Source organism: Acomys minous (assembly GCF_964271855.1).
Source record: "Acomys minous genome assembly, chromosome: 5".
NCBI lineage: Eukaryota > Metazoa > Chordata > Mammalia > Rodentia > Muridae > Acomys > Acomys minous.
This window is the reverse complement of record NC_140494.1, coordinates 42,867,505-42,885,066: the sequence shown is the minus strand read 5'-3', so window position 1 is coordinate 42,885,066 and position 17,562 is coordinate 42,867,505. Positions and strand designations below refer to the sequence as shown.

Below are 17,562 nucleotides of genomic sequence, written 5' to 3'. Positions count from 1 at the left end.
TCCTTTAAATTTAAAGAACTATTTTGAATGTGCTCATTAACCAGAATTTCCTTGTGGGCTTCCAAGCAATTTTCTAGTAAGACAAATGTGATAAATGGAAACACAAACAACAAATGAAGAACTGAGGTGCACACTTCACTAAGTGATTTATTAAACCCCTTTGGTCCTCGTGGTAAAACAAAAGCAAATGAGAAAATCATGATTCTGAGCTTGGCATGTAAGAATAACAGAAATGTAATGTATTATTCTCATGTATCATTTTATAATAACTCAAAAATGATATAGCTGCTCTATTTTACTAGCTGTAAATCAGTTTTTGTTTAAGCAAGAAAACTGCAGAAACAGCGAGAGAGCCATCTAGCAGCGCAGGCATAGCTCATCTCTAGATAATGCCACAGCTCCAGGAGACAGGAATTGCATCATCCTGAAATCGAATTCTGCCTGTGGCTTACGTGGGAATGCTTCTTCCCAAACCTTCATCTACCTCAAAACCTTTTAGTATTCTGATCTTAAAAGGCAGAGGTTTTGCTTTCACAATTAAAACATTAACATTCAGCACAGGTAGACTTCTCAATGGTGTCCATAAAGCAATCATGGGGTAAAATCTGCTGGATTCTGAATTCATATCGCTCTCTGTAGGGAGTATTACAAAATGTCCAGGCTAACTACCCGCAACTTGACTCAGGAACCACGAATCATAAGGACAGACCCAAAGACTTATCAAGAAAACAAAAATGAGTTTTACCACGTAGGGCAGTGAGGTCAGCCTTCTATTCGGGTTCCCCTTTCCACTTTATTATTTTACTCAGTTGCCGTTCCTCAGGGCGGTGGAGGGGGCAAGGTGTAAACAGAGCTGTTTCTTTATCCGCCCCTGCCTCCTTAGCTTCCTTCTCTTTCCACAGAAAACATTTAGTTTCAAAGTTAAAAGGAAGGGCCTGCAGATTCTTCTGTGACTTTCCCATCTTTGTGTGGCCTTGTCATCCTCCAGCAGGCCATACGTGTGACTTCTTTGCTGTTTGAACGTTGAATCTTCTTTCCTACTCTGAAGAATCCTTTAGATTTTAAAACAAGTGGTAAGGACAACCCATTTATCAGCTTTTCAAGTCCTCCAGTGGCTTCCCATAGCCCTCACAGTAACAGTTCCTAAACAAAAGGTAGACAGTTCTCTGGAAAAATATCATATCCTCTGAAATTTGTATCTGTATAAGCCTTTTAAAAATTTATTCCTAGATAAGGTCTATACTGTGGATGCTCTTGGCCCCCCATTCCTTGTAAGCTGTATAAGGCTACAATTGATGTTCTGCATTTTTTCTGGTGTGACAGTCCACAGTAGAGAATGCCACGTGGGTTGGCTGCAAGAACACCACGTTGTTAGAGGGTGTCTAATGCCAAATACACAGTGATGTCTTAAAATCAAGCCACAAAGGTGGCTTCTGAGTTCACTGCCCTCCCCCCCCCTTCTCAAAAGTTGAGCCTGTTTAATTGAGACCAGATGGAACAAAATGTCCTCTGGAGTTGGATGGATTCACTTCTGAAAATGGAACACTGTGTATTTATTTGTGCCAATGAGGTGTTAAGTTTTTATAGGTTGGCAGGCTGTGCAGAAGCCGGGCCGGCCCGCACGCCAAAGCATCACTTACACAAATTATACTGCATGTCCTCCATGCAGACGAGACAAGTTATTCTTGTTTGCTCTAAAATTCCTGCACGTGTGCTCACTGCATGTGATACAGCCCACTCTGACATCTTTGTCCGGACAAAGCCCACTCCCACTTCCTTTGTTAAGGTGTATGCACGCATACAGTTCTGCAATGTTAACTGCTTTTATTTCATATCCTCTGGAGGATGAAGAACATTTGCTATATGTATGTCTAATCCTGAGGAGAAGTAGGATTCCCAAAGGCAGGGTCATCCTGTCACTGCTTGGTAGGACCATCTGACACACATCCTCGGACAGAGGAGGAGGTTGTTAGGCAAGTTTCATATCTGCTGTAAGACAGAGATTTATGGCCGTGTGGAGACTCAATGGTGCCTGTGGGCCCGCTGAGAGAATGTTTATGTTGGGTTGAGGTTATGGAGACGAGGAAGTTTTTCTTTCTCACACATGCTATAGTTTTGTCTTGGAGGCTTACGTCACAGAGTGAACTGCAGCCCCTGGGCACGAAGCTAACTGCAACAGCTGCTGCGATCACAAGGATGCCTCTCTTTCCCAGAAACAAGAATATCATAAGAAATTTCCACAGAGACCACATAGCTGGAAAACCTTCAGTGATTTGTCATTTGGCCCTACTGTGTGGTAGTGGCTTGTATGGCGGTGTCCCCACTGGGTCCATGTTGATTTGTGGGTGGCTTGTGTGGTACTGAGCACCCTATTAACTTAACATAGAAAACATTTGGTCTTCGAATGTGGGTGAGACACTCTGTGAGAAGCTGCAGCCATGGCAACTCTCTGAGGTTGAGCAGCAGATGCAACCATGCAACTCCCAGCCTTTGAGTTGTGTCCTGACCGCAGATCTTCAGCGACTCTGAATGTGTACATACAGTAGATTTTGATGACATTGGCGAACATAATAAACACACTTTTTTGAATAATTGACAGAAGGATGCACGGGAAAATATGTGGGCATTTATAACAAAGTTAGAAACTTTCGTCCTGGATCTTGCCAGTTTAGGAAATGTAGTGACAGATATAATAGCATAATGGGTCTCAGTTCAACTGGATTGAATGTCATATCTTCAGAACTTCTCTTAGTTTCAAAAAATCTGCAAAGGGAGGAAGGTCTGAATGGGCGATCACTTCCAGGACTGAAAGGCACAAGTCCTTACTGGTTTAGTCCGGTACCGCTGGTCTAGCCCTAGTGAGGAAGAGCTCCCTCAGAAGCCAGGCAAGCTGCCCTTTCCCAAAGTCATTTAGAGATGGTTGTCAAGGCAAGAATACGGAGCACTCTACCAAACCAGCATACTTGAGCTGGTGAACTGGACGTTATGGTTTGTGACAGGGCAGGGTGTCACAGGGGAGATGATGGGAGAGGGGGCCCTTAGTACAATGGTCCAGTACTTTTTCAATGACCATCTGTGAGTTGGGGGAAGGGGAACCTAATGTGTCTTTCTCATTGTGCAGAAGGTGAATATTTCATAGCACATTTCATATACTTGTAAGATGGAGAGACAAAGTTATCCATCAGGAAAATCCCAAAGTAGAACCTTCTGGATATTCAATTGTCTTGTCCCAGCTGGCACCATGTCTGCTCTTATGAAATTGCCAGATGTCTTCAGAGGTTGCCAGATTCCCATGTCATGACCTGTACCCAGGAGGTGGTAGGCTAGTTAAGCCATCTTTGATTTGAAGGTGTCCTGTGGCTTTAAACAGTAACTATTCTTCACTTTTCTTTCATTATTAACATCTTGGTCTTCCTTCTCAGAGTGCTTGTTATCCTTACACTGTAGGTCGGTCTGAGCCCTCAGAGCAAGGAACGTCCTGTGCACATTCTTCTGGGCACAGGATGGAGTGGGCTCATCACTGCTGTTAGGGAGGTTAAGCTAGTGTGATAAGTTAGGTTCTTCTTGTTTCATGAGACAGAGTGATCAGAGAATCTCCCCGTGGAGACACATGGATGTTACAAACTTGAGTTAGGAGAGGACACTGGAGTTTGAGGGCAGTGTTTTGAGGTGGTAATTCAGTTATTGTAATCCCCAGGCTCTCGAATAGGGATTAAGGGTCAAAGAGACTATATAGGTAGTAAAAAAGAAAATACTTTTTGACCTTTTAGAAAAACAGTGCTAGGCATTATAGTAGAAAATGAAGTTTAAAAATTCCTGTGATCTTATGAAATGGCGTTCATTCAAAATTCAGACAAAATTAATAGAAAGACAGAACAAAAAAAAAAAAAAAAAGGAAAGGGATGATGGAAACCATAAATTATCCAGCAAATAGTTAAAAATCAATTAAATAATTAATTAACTCAATATCTAATAAGTGTAATAGAAAGTTATCCAATGATTATCTATTCTGTAAATAGTCATTAAATTTCAAGTATTGTACTGTTAAATTATTTGGAATTAGGGTCACCATCCTAAATTATAAAGTTTCTCGTTCAGTCTTAGGTGCACAGCAAGAAGCTCTCAGTGTGCTGAAAATGAGAGCCAGGGTCATTCAGCTTAGATGCTGAAGTTCTAACTACATGATTCTGTGTGGCAAGTAACACAGCCTCCATTAGTATAGCACTGTTTGCCTGGCAGCTCATATGGGCATCTTTGGAACAATCTGCAGAAGCCATACTGTTCTGTAAAACACAAAGGAGCTAGCGGTGGTTCTGTTGACTTTGTACTGCTTTTGGCAGGCTCGCAAGTACATCGTGGACTCTATGGGAGAAAACTATGCAGAGGGAGTTATCCTGGACTTGGAAAAGACATGGGAGGAATCTGACCCAAGGACACCACTCATCTGCCTGCTGTCCATGGGCTCTGACCCCACGGATTCCATCATTGCCTTAGGGAAGAGACTAAAAACAGAAACACGCTATGTGTCCATGGGGCAGGGCCAGGAGGTCCATGCAAGGAAGCTGCTGCAGCAGATGATGGCAAATGTAAGGCCAAATGTCTAGATTTAAAAACACACTAAGATGGTGATATGGACACTGTAGATGGCTTTATTTAAAATATGCCACAGATTAGATATTAGGAAAATTGTGGTAGAGTCCTTGAATTTGACTGGGTACGTGAAGAATGTCCTTAGCAGGTACAGAGTAATTTATACAAACATGAAGACTTAACCATCTTTAAGGCTCTTGTTTTTAAAGTAATTAGACTCGCGGAGAAGTTACTTCCATATTCTAGAGGGTATAAATCTGGTTGCCAGTGTTCTGAGAATCTAGAAGGGAGGGAACAACTCTCAAAATTCTGTAAGCACAGTCTTTCAAGAGTTTTAAGTGCAGTTGCTTTAGACCCGAGGTGCTGGCTCCTCAGTCCAGCAGTTGCTTTAGACCCGAGGTGCTGGCTTCTCAGCCCAGCAGTTGCTTTAGACCCGAGGTGCTGGTTCCTCAGCCCAGCAGTTGCTTTAGACTTGAGGTGCTGGCTCCTTAGCCCAGCAGTTGCTTTAGACCTGAGGTGCTGGCTCCTCAGCCCAGCAGTTGCTTTAGACCTGAGGTGCTGGCTCCTCAGCCCAGCAGTTGCTTTAGACCTGAGGTGCTGGTTCCCTGTCTGGTTTGCTCTCTGGACACTTAGCTTCTCGCCTTTCCTTAGAGAGGTGGGGACACACCGGGGCGGGGACTTCTTTTTGCTCTGATTTCCCGATCCTCTCAAGTCAGGCCAGGTGTCTTGCTCTTTGGTCCTTGTGCCATTCTTGGCTACCACCAGAAGTACCTTGTGCCAGTTTTTGTTATGTTTTCATCTCAGGGTACCTTAAGTGCAGCCCTTTGGCATCCAGTCTTCTGGACTCTTTTTTAAATGCATCATCAATATTGTTTATTCTCACTGTATGTGTTTGAGATCATGCCTTAACATGCCTTTGACATACTTGTAATGGACGTGGGGGAGGGAGCTGAACTCAGCTTTGCTTGTCATCTCTGTTATCTCTTTATGTGTTTTACTTTGGTTATTGTCTAGAGGTCATTATGTCTGTTGGCATGACAGTGTACCATTTGGGACAAGTGTGTGCAACAATAATTAGCACTACATTGTGCATCTCAAGTGTGAATGGATTGTTAGAGTTGGCCTAGATTAATTTAAAGCAGTCACCATGCTTCGGTTCTAAATTTTGATGACTTAATTTCTAAAGAGAGTTGTATTGACATCTGGAGATTTCACCTGGAGATGAAAGAAGCTAACCTACTTTCCATCTGTTGCTGGCATTTCTTAGGGAGGATGGGTACTTTTACAAAACTGCCATTTGGGACTTGATTTCCTGGATGAACTGATGGACATCATTACTGAAACAGAGACTGTGCATGCCACTTTCCGCCTATGGATGACCACCGAGGTTCACAAGCAGTTCCCTATAACTCTCCTTCAGATGTCCATCAGGTTTGCCAATGATCCACCTCAGGGCCTCCGGGCAGGCCTGAAAAGAACATATGGTGGTAAGTTGGAGGAATGCTTATGAGTCTTCGGGATTCACACACACACACACACACACACACACTGCTCTTCTTAAAGAAAACTAGCAAATCGTAGTCTTCGTTTGCCCAATGGAGACCCGGTAGCCCACATTGTGCTCTGTTGAAAAATGGTTCAAATTGAGTCCATGATTTCTACCTTCAGTCTTTCTGTCTTTTCAATATTTTGTTCTATTGGGTCTGTGCAGGACACATGCCTTTCTGTTTTAATATATATCGATGGCATTGTTGTTTGTAGTCTCTCTACACCACACCTGGATTAGTGCACTTGTACGGCTTCTTCCAAAAGGAAAGTCTGAGTTAAAAGTGTGGCCTGATCCATATGTCAGCACATCAGCCAAGTTAAGAATCAGACAATGGTGAGGCATGGACCCTGGGACTCAGCAGGCTAATTCAGGAGAGTCATGAATTACATAGCAGGTTTAAACACTCTGTGCTACATAGTCCTATGACTTAAAAAAACAAAAAACAAAATGAAAACAAAACTGAACAAAAAATCAATAAAATATTAACAAGAAAGACCACAGGGCCCTCTTGTCACAACTGGAGACATCACTTCATCTGCCTCTTCCTACCAGGCCTAGGACTCATGGCCACAGTAGGAACCTGGAGTATAGAGACAGAAGCCTCCAACCTGCCATTGCCTACTGACTCTGTCTTAGTTACATACTCTGCTAAATCAAAAACCTTATAGTTTTTCATACATAAAGTAAGGCCAATAAAAGCTATCTAGGAGGATAAAATTATAATGAAAATATTTAATAATAATAATAATAAGGTTATATTCCTATTAAAAACTACAGATATACTTAAAGGACTTGCTGCTAAGAGTCAAACACTGCCAATCTATAAGACAATGGGATAAAATAAAGCTTGAAAGATAGCAGCAAAAAATGGATATGTATAATATAATTTATTAATATACACTATTTCAGGTATTAATATAACTATTATTAACTCATAATAATGATAATAGTATTCACTTTGTAGCCATTTTCTTTTCATCTCTATTTTATTCTCATATTCTCTTGCTAGATTGGTAAGAACTTGTTTCGTGTTAGCAAGCCTTCATGACCTAGGCTTTCAAGGAGATGCTTCAAAGAGAAATCATCTCCAAAAAAACCCAAATTCAAATGATCATCACTGTACAAATATAACAAAAGCAGTGTAAAATAACCAGAGCCTATACTAGCAATTTGTCAGGTTGTTTCCTTATAAGAGGAACAACAAATGAAAGTGCATGAGTGATGATATATCTTCTCCCATCTGCCTGACCACCACAGGTGTGAACCAGGACCTCCTGGATGTGAGTGTGGGGGCCCAGTGGAAGGCCATGCTCTATGCGGTGGCGTTCCTGCACTCCACTGTTCAGGAGAGGCGCAAGTTTGGGCCCCTAGGATGGAACATCCCCTATGAATTTAATCAAGCCGACTTCAACGCCACTGTGCAGTTCATTCAAAACCACCTCGATGACATGGATACCAAGAAGGTACTGCTGTGTCTACTACTTCAGACCATGTGCTGAGCATGTGTGGCCAGCTTCACACAATGGCTCAACCGTGGGGGTGAACAATAGGAAGCTTTGATAAATGTGTAGGGTGTTTTAAAGGCATGTCCACTTTGGTCACAACTGCTTCTTGATTTTAGGGTTAAAAAAACCCTGAAAATATATTATTGTCAATGTATTTCTCATAAGGCAAGCTAAGAGGACCAATGGAAGGCATGAAGTATAAGATGGAGGGGAGGAGAGTTATAAAAACAAAGACAAGAGTGCAGGTTTCCTTTGTTTTTGTTTTTCAATATATGTATTTTTAAAAAGTAATAATTTATGGTACGGTGAGATGGCTCAGTGGTTAACAACGTATACTGCTCTTGCAAAGGAGATGAGTTCAGTTCCTAGCACCCGTGTCAGGTGACTCATAGCTCCCCATAACTCCAGTTCCAGGATACCTCATACTCTCTTCTGGATTCCCCCAACACCTGCACTCACACATGCCCACTCCTTGCCCAAGACATATACATACACATAATTAAAAAATAGAAATAGATGACTAAAAGTAAACTTTAAAAATATGAAGTAATGAATGTGACCTTGGAGTAACTCCTCCCCTTGGCTTGTTTGGCCATTTTTCTGCACTATACCTTGACTTTACGGAAGAAGAATGGCTGTATTACTGATGTTGATGATGGCGAATACATGATGATGAATCACTGTTTTGTGAATGCCCCCAGGGCGTGTCCTGGACCACTGTCCGATATATGATAGGAGAGATTCAGTATGGAGGCAGAGTCACCGACGACTATGATAAGAGGCTGCTGAATACATTTGCAAAGGTTTGGTTCAGTGAAAACATGTTTGGACCAGACTTCACCTTTTACCAAGGATACAGCATTCCAAAATGCAGCACAGTGGATGGCTATCATCAGTACATTCAGGTTTGATGGCTTTAAGCATTTTCACCATAGAACAAATCTTTCTAGCTCTGAGATCCTTACAAGATTTATTTACCCTGTTCATACCATTTAAAAAAATATTAATTGTATCGCAGGCATAAGCAAAGGATTCTGATTTCTTTATGTTTTTATAACTTCTGATTATCTTGCTTATCTTTGCTCTGAGAACCAGTCTTGTGCGAATGCCTTTTGTGTGTTCCTTATGTTTCAGTAGCTTAGGTGTGGATCCTCTTGGGCGAGGTGACAGATTGGGTGGGTGTAGGGAGGTCTCTGGGCCCATGGGACTACAGCTACTACACTTGCAAAGCAAGGGAAGCATGTGGATTCAGTCTACCCTACTTTCAACCCTTGACACTCAGCCTCAATCTGAGCCTAAGGCCATTTTTGGTATGGCATGCCTGGACCTACTTTGCTTAAGACAAAAGGCAGCATTAACACTGGCAGTATTGGTATTTAAGGCCACGTCATTGTCTCTTGTGCATTGTAGGACATCTTACAGGGTCATGAGCCTCTGTCTGCTGAATGCCAGTAGCCTCCCCTACCTGAGTTTAACATCAATAAATGTCTCCAGGTGTTTTCAAATCATACTTGGTAGAAACATTGTCACTAGCTGAGGAATGCTGCTGTAAGATGCAGTAATGTAGATTTTGATGGGCCAGCCAGGACTATGCCAGGAGGGGATACATAATGCTGAAGGTATCTGTGTTCCATCTTTGTACCTTGAATGCATTAGACTGTGATTTAGCAGTTGCTTTGGCCTCTGTCTCAGATTTATCTCTGAGTAAACAAACTAGAGCACAGCGCCCTGAAGGGATGCATTTATCAGTATTTTTATAGGGGTTTTGATGTCTAAATGTAATGAGTTTATCGTATATTACCACCTCTATGCTTTTATGAATTCAAATCAACAAATAACATTCGCCTTACTGTAGTGTGTGTGTGTCTTTAAATCATTAGCAATGAATAGAAAAGTGCCTGAGACATTATAAATTTAATGGTACCTGCACCTATATTTCTAAAAATGTACCTTATTTCATAATGGAACTGAGGTGGCTCATAAGAAGATGTGTGAAGGGAATAAAATAAGGTAGAAGAAGGAAGACTAGTAACAAGATAATAAAGTTAAGGATGAGAGTCGCATATGGAAATACATGTCAAATTGTAGGTGCATTTTCTCTTTCTCAGTCATTGAGGAAACTTCCTGCTTGATTGTTCTGCTTCCAGCTATGTCTCATTTTCTATCACTCTATTTTTCTCTGTTGTGTTTTGAATATTTCTTTTTCTCCCTAGTACAGAACAGTTTCCACCTTCATTCTTATTTGAGCTAAGCTTCCTAAAACTCTCATTTCCTACTATTTGCAACAATACAATAGTCATTAATTACACAACATTTATGTTAAATAATTTTAATTAGACTACTCAAAAGAAAGCTCCTTTTTTAAATCGTGCGTGTCATATAAGAAGATGCTGTCTCCAGCTAAATCTTGCTTCAGTCTATTTTGTATCTCTCAATGTTACAACTTTTTATTTTGGATATGTGGAGACACTATTGGCATTTGTAACCATTCACAAGTGAGAGGTAGTAGTAAGTGTTTATCCTAGTCAAAACTTTTTTGTTTCCTGACTATAGTTTAACTGCAGTGTATGCTAGCAGTGCATGATTAATCTTTTTTTTCCCCCTCAGAGCTTGCCTGCCTACGACAGCCCAGAGGTGTTCGGGCTGCACCCCAATGCTGACATTACATACCAGAGCAAGCTGGCCAAAGATGTGCTGGACACCATCCTGAGCATCCAGCCCAAGGACAGCTCGGGTGGAGGGGATGAGACGCGGGAGGCTGTGGTAGCCCGCCTGGCTGACGATATGCTGGAGAAGCTTCCAGAAGATTATAGTCCTTTTGAGGTGTGTCCATGAGATCCTTGCTTCAGTCTGGGCTGAGTCTGTTTGTGGGGGAGGAGGAAGCAATTAGGACAAAATTAAGGGAAAGAAACTTTCAGAGCCAAAGAAGCTTTCTGACAGACCACGAAAAAAAACAAAACAAAACAAAACCTGCAATGAAGAAACTTGACATGACCATCAGTGTTTATTGCTGATATTTGTCTTGGTGGGTTATAGAGCCTTCCTTGAGGTACTTCATAATGCCACTGTTTAGATGAGATCCCTGTACTTTCAGAGTGAAGGGCCAGTTATCATGTGTACATGCTTGTATGCATACGTGTGCGTACCCCAGGTGCCTGTGTGTGTATGTGTGTCTGTGTGTGTGTCTGTGTGTATCTCTGTCTTGTGTGAGTTTGTGTGTGTGTGGTTTAATGTACACCTTACAATTCAGGCCTTCTGCACTCCATGAAGGTTGCCTTTTTTTATAATTGTTTTTATTAATTTATTCTTGTTACATCTCAATGGTTATCCCATCCCTTGTATCCTCCCATTCCTCCCTCCCTCCCATTTTCCCCTTATTCCCCTCCCCTATGACTGTGACTGAGGGGGACTTCCTCCCCCTTTATATGTTCATAGGTTCATCAAGTCTCTTCTTGGTAGCCTGCTATCCTTCCTCTGAGTGCCACCAGGTCTCCCCCTCCAGGGGACATGGTCAAATATGAGGCACGTGTGAAAGCCATATCCTACTCTCCACTCAATTGTGGAGACTGTCCTGTCTTGATTCTTTATGAATTTCACATCATACATCCAAATTCCACTCATTTCCCAGTCCTTCCATGTTACCCTCCATTCTTGCAATCTCTCCTCCCCCCCCCAAATTAAAATCAAACAAACAAACAAAACCCATAAAACATCTTATTGATCACGCTGGGCAACGTCTGGCCTGCTCTTCTTCCAACCACACAGGCTGCATTTTCTAACATCATCTCTCTGCTGGTTCATCATAGAACTAACTTTGAAAATGGATCTTTTTAGTCTATAAATAGCTTCTAAGCAGTTTATAATTATGGAAGTTAATGGTTTAGCATTTAATGCACATTTCAAGAAAATTTATTATGATACGGTTTATAAATCTTTGATTAAAAACAAGAAGTGACTTATTTTCCATATGGTCTAAGAACAGCATGTCACAGCTCCCACTACATACAGAGGCTTCTGCATCCTGTTGCTGCTACCAAGAAGATTATTTTGTCTATTAGTACTGAGCTCAAGGGCCCCTTGTCAAGGGAGTAATTTCCCTGAGAGAATCTCTGATCACTTGCCTGGAGAAAAATCAATATTGTTATCAGCTTTCATAAAGTCTCTTCATCACAGTGTTGGAAGAGAGGCCGATGCATCTGATAGAGGTCAGGATATTTATGAAGCAATTAAAATATCCAAAAGAGAATAATTCTGTAACAAAACATGGCAACCAGATTTTGAAGACTCTCTTTCTTTCTGCAGATTTTGTTCAAACCACTCGAGCCTAAAGTAGTCCAGCCTAACACTCTATCCACTGTATAGCAGAGTCTCAATAAATGCCTGTAAAATAGAAAAAGAACAGCCAGGCATATGTGCTTATGGAAAAAAAATCAGAGTGCTTTACAAATAGATGTCCAGTTATTTGAGACAACCAGCAGAGTGGTTGTGTCCATGTATGTGCTGCCTGCATGTACTCACACACATGTCACATTGGCAGGGAATAAAAAGCTCCCAGTAAGTTTATTGGATAAAGTGCTTGTAGCTATATACATTTTGCGTGTATCGGGCTGGTCATATACAAGATATTTTTTATATCTCTTTTTTAAATTTTACTATCAAAAACCTAAAATCTTATTATTGAGGGAGTTGTATAAAGCAGGGTTTATTTCAAAGCCCCAGGATACAATACTATGCTGTGACAGTAGCTGTCTAATTCCTAATGTGTGCTTTGAATGTCTCCATGGAAGGTGAAGGACAGATTGCTGAAGATGGGACCACTCCAGCCCATGAACATTTTCCTCAGGCAGGAGATTGACAGGATGCAGAGGGTGCTCAGCCTTGTCCGCAGCACCCTGACTGAGCTGAAACTAGCGATTGATGGTACCATTATCATGAGCGAAAATCTGCGAGATGCTTTGGATTGCATGTTTGATGCCAGAATCCCTGTTCGGTGGAAAAAAGTAAGTCTAGTCCTGCTCTTACTTTGTGAGCAGCTATAATAGCAAGTGGAAGGTGCCAAAGATTCATTGAGTTTGGTTCTTAATGCTTAGTGATGGTTAGGGGTCATTCCCCTGTCTTAAAAAAATCCACTTAAAGTGTCCTTAAGTGTATAAATGTGGTTCACACACAAACAGGTGCCTACAGAGTCACAATAGGGTACCAGACCCTCCCTTTATATGGCGTTACAGGCTGTTGTAAGCCACCCAATGTGGGTGCTAGGAACTGAACCTAGGTCCTCTGCAAGAGCGCAAAGGTTCTCATTCACTGGGCCAGCTCTCTATTTATTTATTATTTTAAATTTTAATTAAAGTATAATTACGTAGTGCCCCTTCACACTCCTCCTGTCTGCTCCTCCCATGCACCTACACCATGGCCATGGTTTCCTGTTCTTTAGCTATTGTTGTGACATATACATCTGAAGGAATAACTATATAAGTACAATCTACTGAGTTTAGTCAGCATTGCCTTCATGTATATGCGTTTGGAGTTGATTGCTAGGTGTTACAAAACCAATCAGGGGCCTCATCTCTTGGAAGGACTTATTCTGTCTTTCTTAGCAGCTGTTAGTCCATTGCAGCTCTTAATCTAGGAGTGGAGCCACATGAGATTTCTTTATTATGTTGAGATATCAACTGTTGTTGGAATTATACAGGTCCTGGTATGGAAGAATGGGGAGATGGAAAGACGACCCAGGAGGGCTGCACAAACTGTTGCACCAACCAAGGACAGTGCATGCAGAGATCCCAGACCCCCTGTCCAGATCTAGCCAATGAACAGCTCATTCTCCACTGTTGTGAGGGGAGCAGGGACTGCCTCTGACATGATCTCTGGTGATTTGATCACCTCCACTTGGCAGGGAGACCATGAGGGCACAAAGATAAAGAGGATGCAGGGTGTCCAGATGAGACCTGATAAACTGTGGTGAGATGGTGGGGGAGGAGGGCCCCCCCTGTCAGAGGTCTAGGAGAAGTAAATAGGGAGGAACATGGAGGGAGGGTGAGAATGGGAAGATACAATTGGGATGTAATATGAATAAATTAAAAGGGAAAAAGAAAAAAAGAAATAAATATATGGAAGAAGAAAGCAATCTTAAATGACATCCGATTATTAAAAATGCTGTTAAGGATATTTTACATATGAAGGAGATGACATTAAAAGGAAAACTTAACCATGTTTATACAATTGTAAACAGAAACAAAAATTCCTATTGCTATTTATTAAAAAAAAAAGAAATCTGGACCACAGCAAAACAAACAAACAAACAAACAAACAAAACAAACAAACAAAAACATCAAAAACAAAACACATGCAGGTCTTGTTTAGGCGGCCATATTGCTGAGATTTGAGGGCTGCAGCTTCCCTGCCAGGCCAGAAGGCACAGTCTCACAGCAGGCTTCCTGGTTTCCCATTTCCTGCAGTCTTCTGTGATGTTCCCAGAGCTTCAGAAGCAGGAATTGTGTTGTAAAGGTACCGACTAGGGATGAGCATCCCATGTCTTGTTCTTCGGTACATTTTGATTAAGTATAGCTTTCTGTTATGATCTCCCTTTATTGCAAAAAAAAAAAAACCCCCTTTTTAAGATATGTACTAATCTGTGGGCATATGGATAGGTATTTTCAATGTAGTTCTATTGTTTTAGGAAATGATAGTGATTTAGTAAAGTGGCAGTGGTAGGTTTTCTTCACAGATCTGTTATCTATCAAGCTGTGGTCAGCTGGCTAGCTTTATAGCATCAGAAATGATTTCCTTCCTGTTTAACAGGCCTTAAATTCAATTAGGCAGCTGTTGGGAACCCCCAAGATGAGTGCTCCACCTCCACCATTTCACCATTCCGGAAGTGTTATCAGTCCCGTCATTATTGTGGTTCATAGGCCTTGCATCTGGTAGGACTACTGAATGGTCCTCTTCCCTTGGCAGCTTGCACAAGGCTCAGGCTTCCAGATCCGGTTCTGATCCATCACTCCAAGTCCTGCATCGAAAGGGCATCATGTCTTTGGCAATCAAGCTTTACCTTTGAATTCTAGGAGGCAACCAAGTGCAAAGGCATACCTATACCTTTGCAGGGCCTTTCGGACTCCTCTGAAAACCAATTTGAAAGAGGGTTTCTCATGCCTGGGACTGGAGTTTTTTGCTAGATAGTCCCTGACTCTTGGAGGTGAACATTATCACCTCAAGTTGTATAATCTCCTTAACTACTGGCTGTGGTCAGGGAATGGAAGGTGGAAAAGAGAGCTTTGAGGATGATATAGATTAGGTTGAGTTTAGAGATTAAATATTCAGCTCTTTTTCTACCTGCCTTCAGAAAGAAAAGGTCAACACAGAGTAGGAGATGGTAGAACATTTACGGAAAAGGCTACTGTTAGAGAGTATGCATGATATTTGCCGACAAAGAGTTTCTTAAAATAGGATATAAAATTAGACATGTTTATCCAGAAACAACACTGCAATGGGAAGCTTCTCCTCAGGAAACTACTGAGAAAACTCAGTTCTAATGAGACAGGAAGAACTAGGTTGGAACCCTATTAGTATCTGTGCATTTCCTGAAAATGCATGATGGTCCTAAAAAAGCTGCTGCCCATGTATGGCACATTGAAACTCATTTTCACATATTTTATATATCATTACCAGTTATATGTGACATAACTGACACTGTTATATCAGTTCCTCGCTTTGATATGTTTCTCAGAGCTTGAGTGGGTCCTTCGCTCCACCAAATTACTCTTTGGACCCCTTGGAGACCCTGCCATCTGAAAGCTGTGCCACCTGCAACATATAGACTTGGAAGTTATCCTAGCAGAGGGCCGGGGCGGGGGCAAGGAGCACTAGGTACAGACTTCTTCACGTGGAGGTGCCGTGATCTTCCACTCCCAGGACTTGAATCAGTATTTGAGCCGTGGACCCAACCTAACTGTTTGGGGGTCCGGAAAGCACAGAAAGCACATGGCTTATTTGATGACCTGTATTTATAACAGTCTTCCATCAGATTACATCTTTACTTTGTTAGTATGAGAGTAAGGATGTAGAGGCATCAGGAGGAGTTATATAAATAGAGCTCCCAGGCAATAAAGACATTTCAGGAGTGGAGGAAGCACCCTTCTCCCAATATGACAGTCTTTGATGATGAACGTGTATGAAACATGACTGTGAAAGAAGTACAATAACAAGGTATGTTCTGGAGGCTTCTTAGGGCTGAGGCAATCATTAGTTCAAAAAGTATTATGCCAAATGAATCATTCTTATGGATGCTGATGTTACCTCACATAACTAAAAATATATATGTACCTCTGAATGTGGATTCCGGGCTAGAATATTTGTATTTAGACCATGTCTAGGCTGGTGTAAGTTTGTTGGGTTGTCGTGTTACAGTGTCCTTACCTTTTCCATATGCGCAAGATGGGAATGACCTTGTGTGTTATGAGGATTAAGTGGATGGACAGATGTAAAGCACTCATAAGAGTGTGCGGTGCGTGGCAAGTGCCATGTATGTGCTTGTGGCTATTACTAGCAAGACTGTAGTGTCACTAGCAACTGCTAGTAGTCATAGCGCCACCATGACACCATCATTTCAACTACTGTCACCACCACCTCACCCCTACTGTGACCACCGCCAGTACCAGCACCACTTCTTCCTTCACAACAATCATTTGTTGTGTTTCCACCTCCAACACTGTAAACCCACCACCATTGCCTTGTTGAATATTTGAGTTATCGAGTATAGGTGTAAGCCAGCTTGTCTACCAGGGTATAATCATTAAATGACAGAAACTGTAGTGGCTAAGACGGTATATTTAGGCGCACAAGGCTCCACCGAGAAACAAAATGTTTCCAAGTAAAGAGCAGATAACAAAAAGTACAAGGGCGTCTGCCACAGCCCTGCTTTTGAGGGCTGTGGTGCACAAAGAAGTCAGCAGCCTGCGAATGGAGCAGTCTGCACTGTGGGAGGCTGACATCAGTGTCAGGTGTAGAGGCAATGCTTGGGGGAAGAGGTTGGAGGATCTAAGAGGCATCTTCAGTTCATGGCACTACATGCTAAAGATGAAGCATATGGGGCTGGGAGAGCAAGATGGCTGAGGAATGGGTCACATTGAGAATGTAGAGGAAGAAAACGTAAGATTTGGAGAAGGAGGTTTTGGGTGGCTTGTATTTCTTTAGCAAAACAGAAACGTATCTGAACGGAATTAGCATTGGCTATCTGAACAGGATTAGCATTGGCAGTGTCATGGAAAAGATTTGTTTACAACAGAGGTGCTGGATCAGGAAGTGACAGTGCTTGCTAAACAAGCTTCAGGACCTGAGTTCAAAATCTCCAGTATTCAAGTAAAAGTCATGCATGGCTTCACATGCCTGTAACCTCAACATTGGGGAATGTATATGGGCAGATCCTGAAAGACTGCTGGCTAGCAGTACAGTGAGGAAGCCTGTCTCGGGGAAGAAAGTGGAAAATAGAGAGTAACTAACCAAGACACCCTAGTGCCCTCCTCTGAAAGTGTGTACATGGGCATAGGCACATCCACACAATCACGTGACTGCAACACGCACGCACGCACGCACGCACGCACAGCTTATCTTTCTCAGCTTTCACAAATTCAATGCAAAAATCCGAGAAGTTCCGTTTTGAATTTCCCATTCTCACTGCCAACAGATGGAGAACCTTCCAAGTACTGGCCTCGTAGATTTGTTCCCTCTAAGCTATCTCCCTCAGCCCTGCCATTCCCCCAGGAAGGTCTGGAGCAGAACAATTCTTTGTAGACAGCGGCCTCTCATATAAGATTCTTTTCACTCCAAGACCAAAAGTGATTTTAGCACATTTTTACATAACACACCTATAAAGGTAGGACAGAATGAGCTATCTAATTCTTAAATTATGATTATTTTATA

General features: G+C 41.9%; 1 protein-coding gene across 3 annotated transcripts in view; it reads left to right on the top strand.

Moving 5' to 3' along the window:
• The window catches only part of DNAH5 (dynein axonemal heavy chain 5), a 279,963-nt gene that overhangs the window by 249,061 nt on the left and 13,340 nt on the right, over nt 1-17,562 (top strand). For all 3 annotated transcript variants that reach the window (XM_084781257.1, XM_084781256.1, XM_084781258.1), the window contains 6 exons: nt 4,341-4,586; nt 5,858-6,077; nt 7,397-7,602; nt 8,346-8,549; nt 10,252-10,467; nt 12,432-12,644. In XM_084781257.1, the coding sequence (XP_084637383.1) occupies nt 4,341-4,586; nt 5,858-6,077; nt 7,397-7,602; nt 8,346-8,549; nt 10,252-10,467; nt 12,432-12,644 (1,305 nt within the window). The remainder of the gene's footprint in view (nt 1-4,340; nt 4,587-5,857; nt 6,078-7,396; nt 7,603-8,345; nt 8,550-10,251; nt 10,468-12,431; nt 12,645-17,562) is intronic.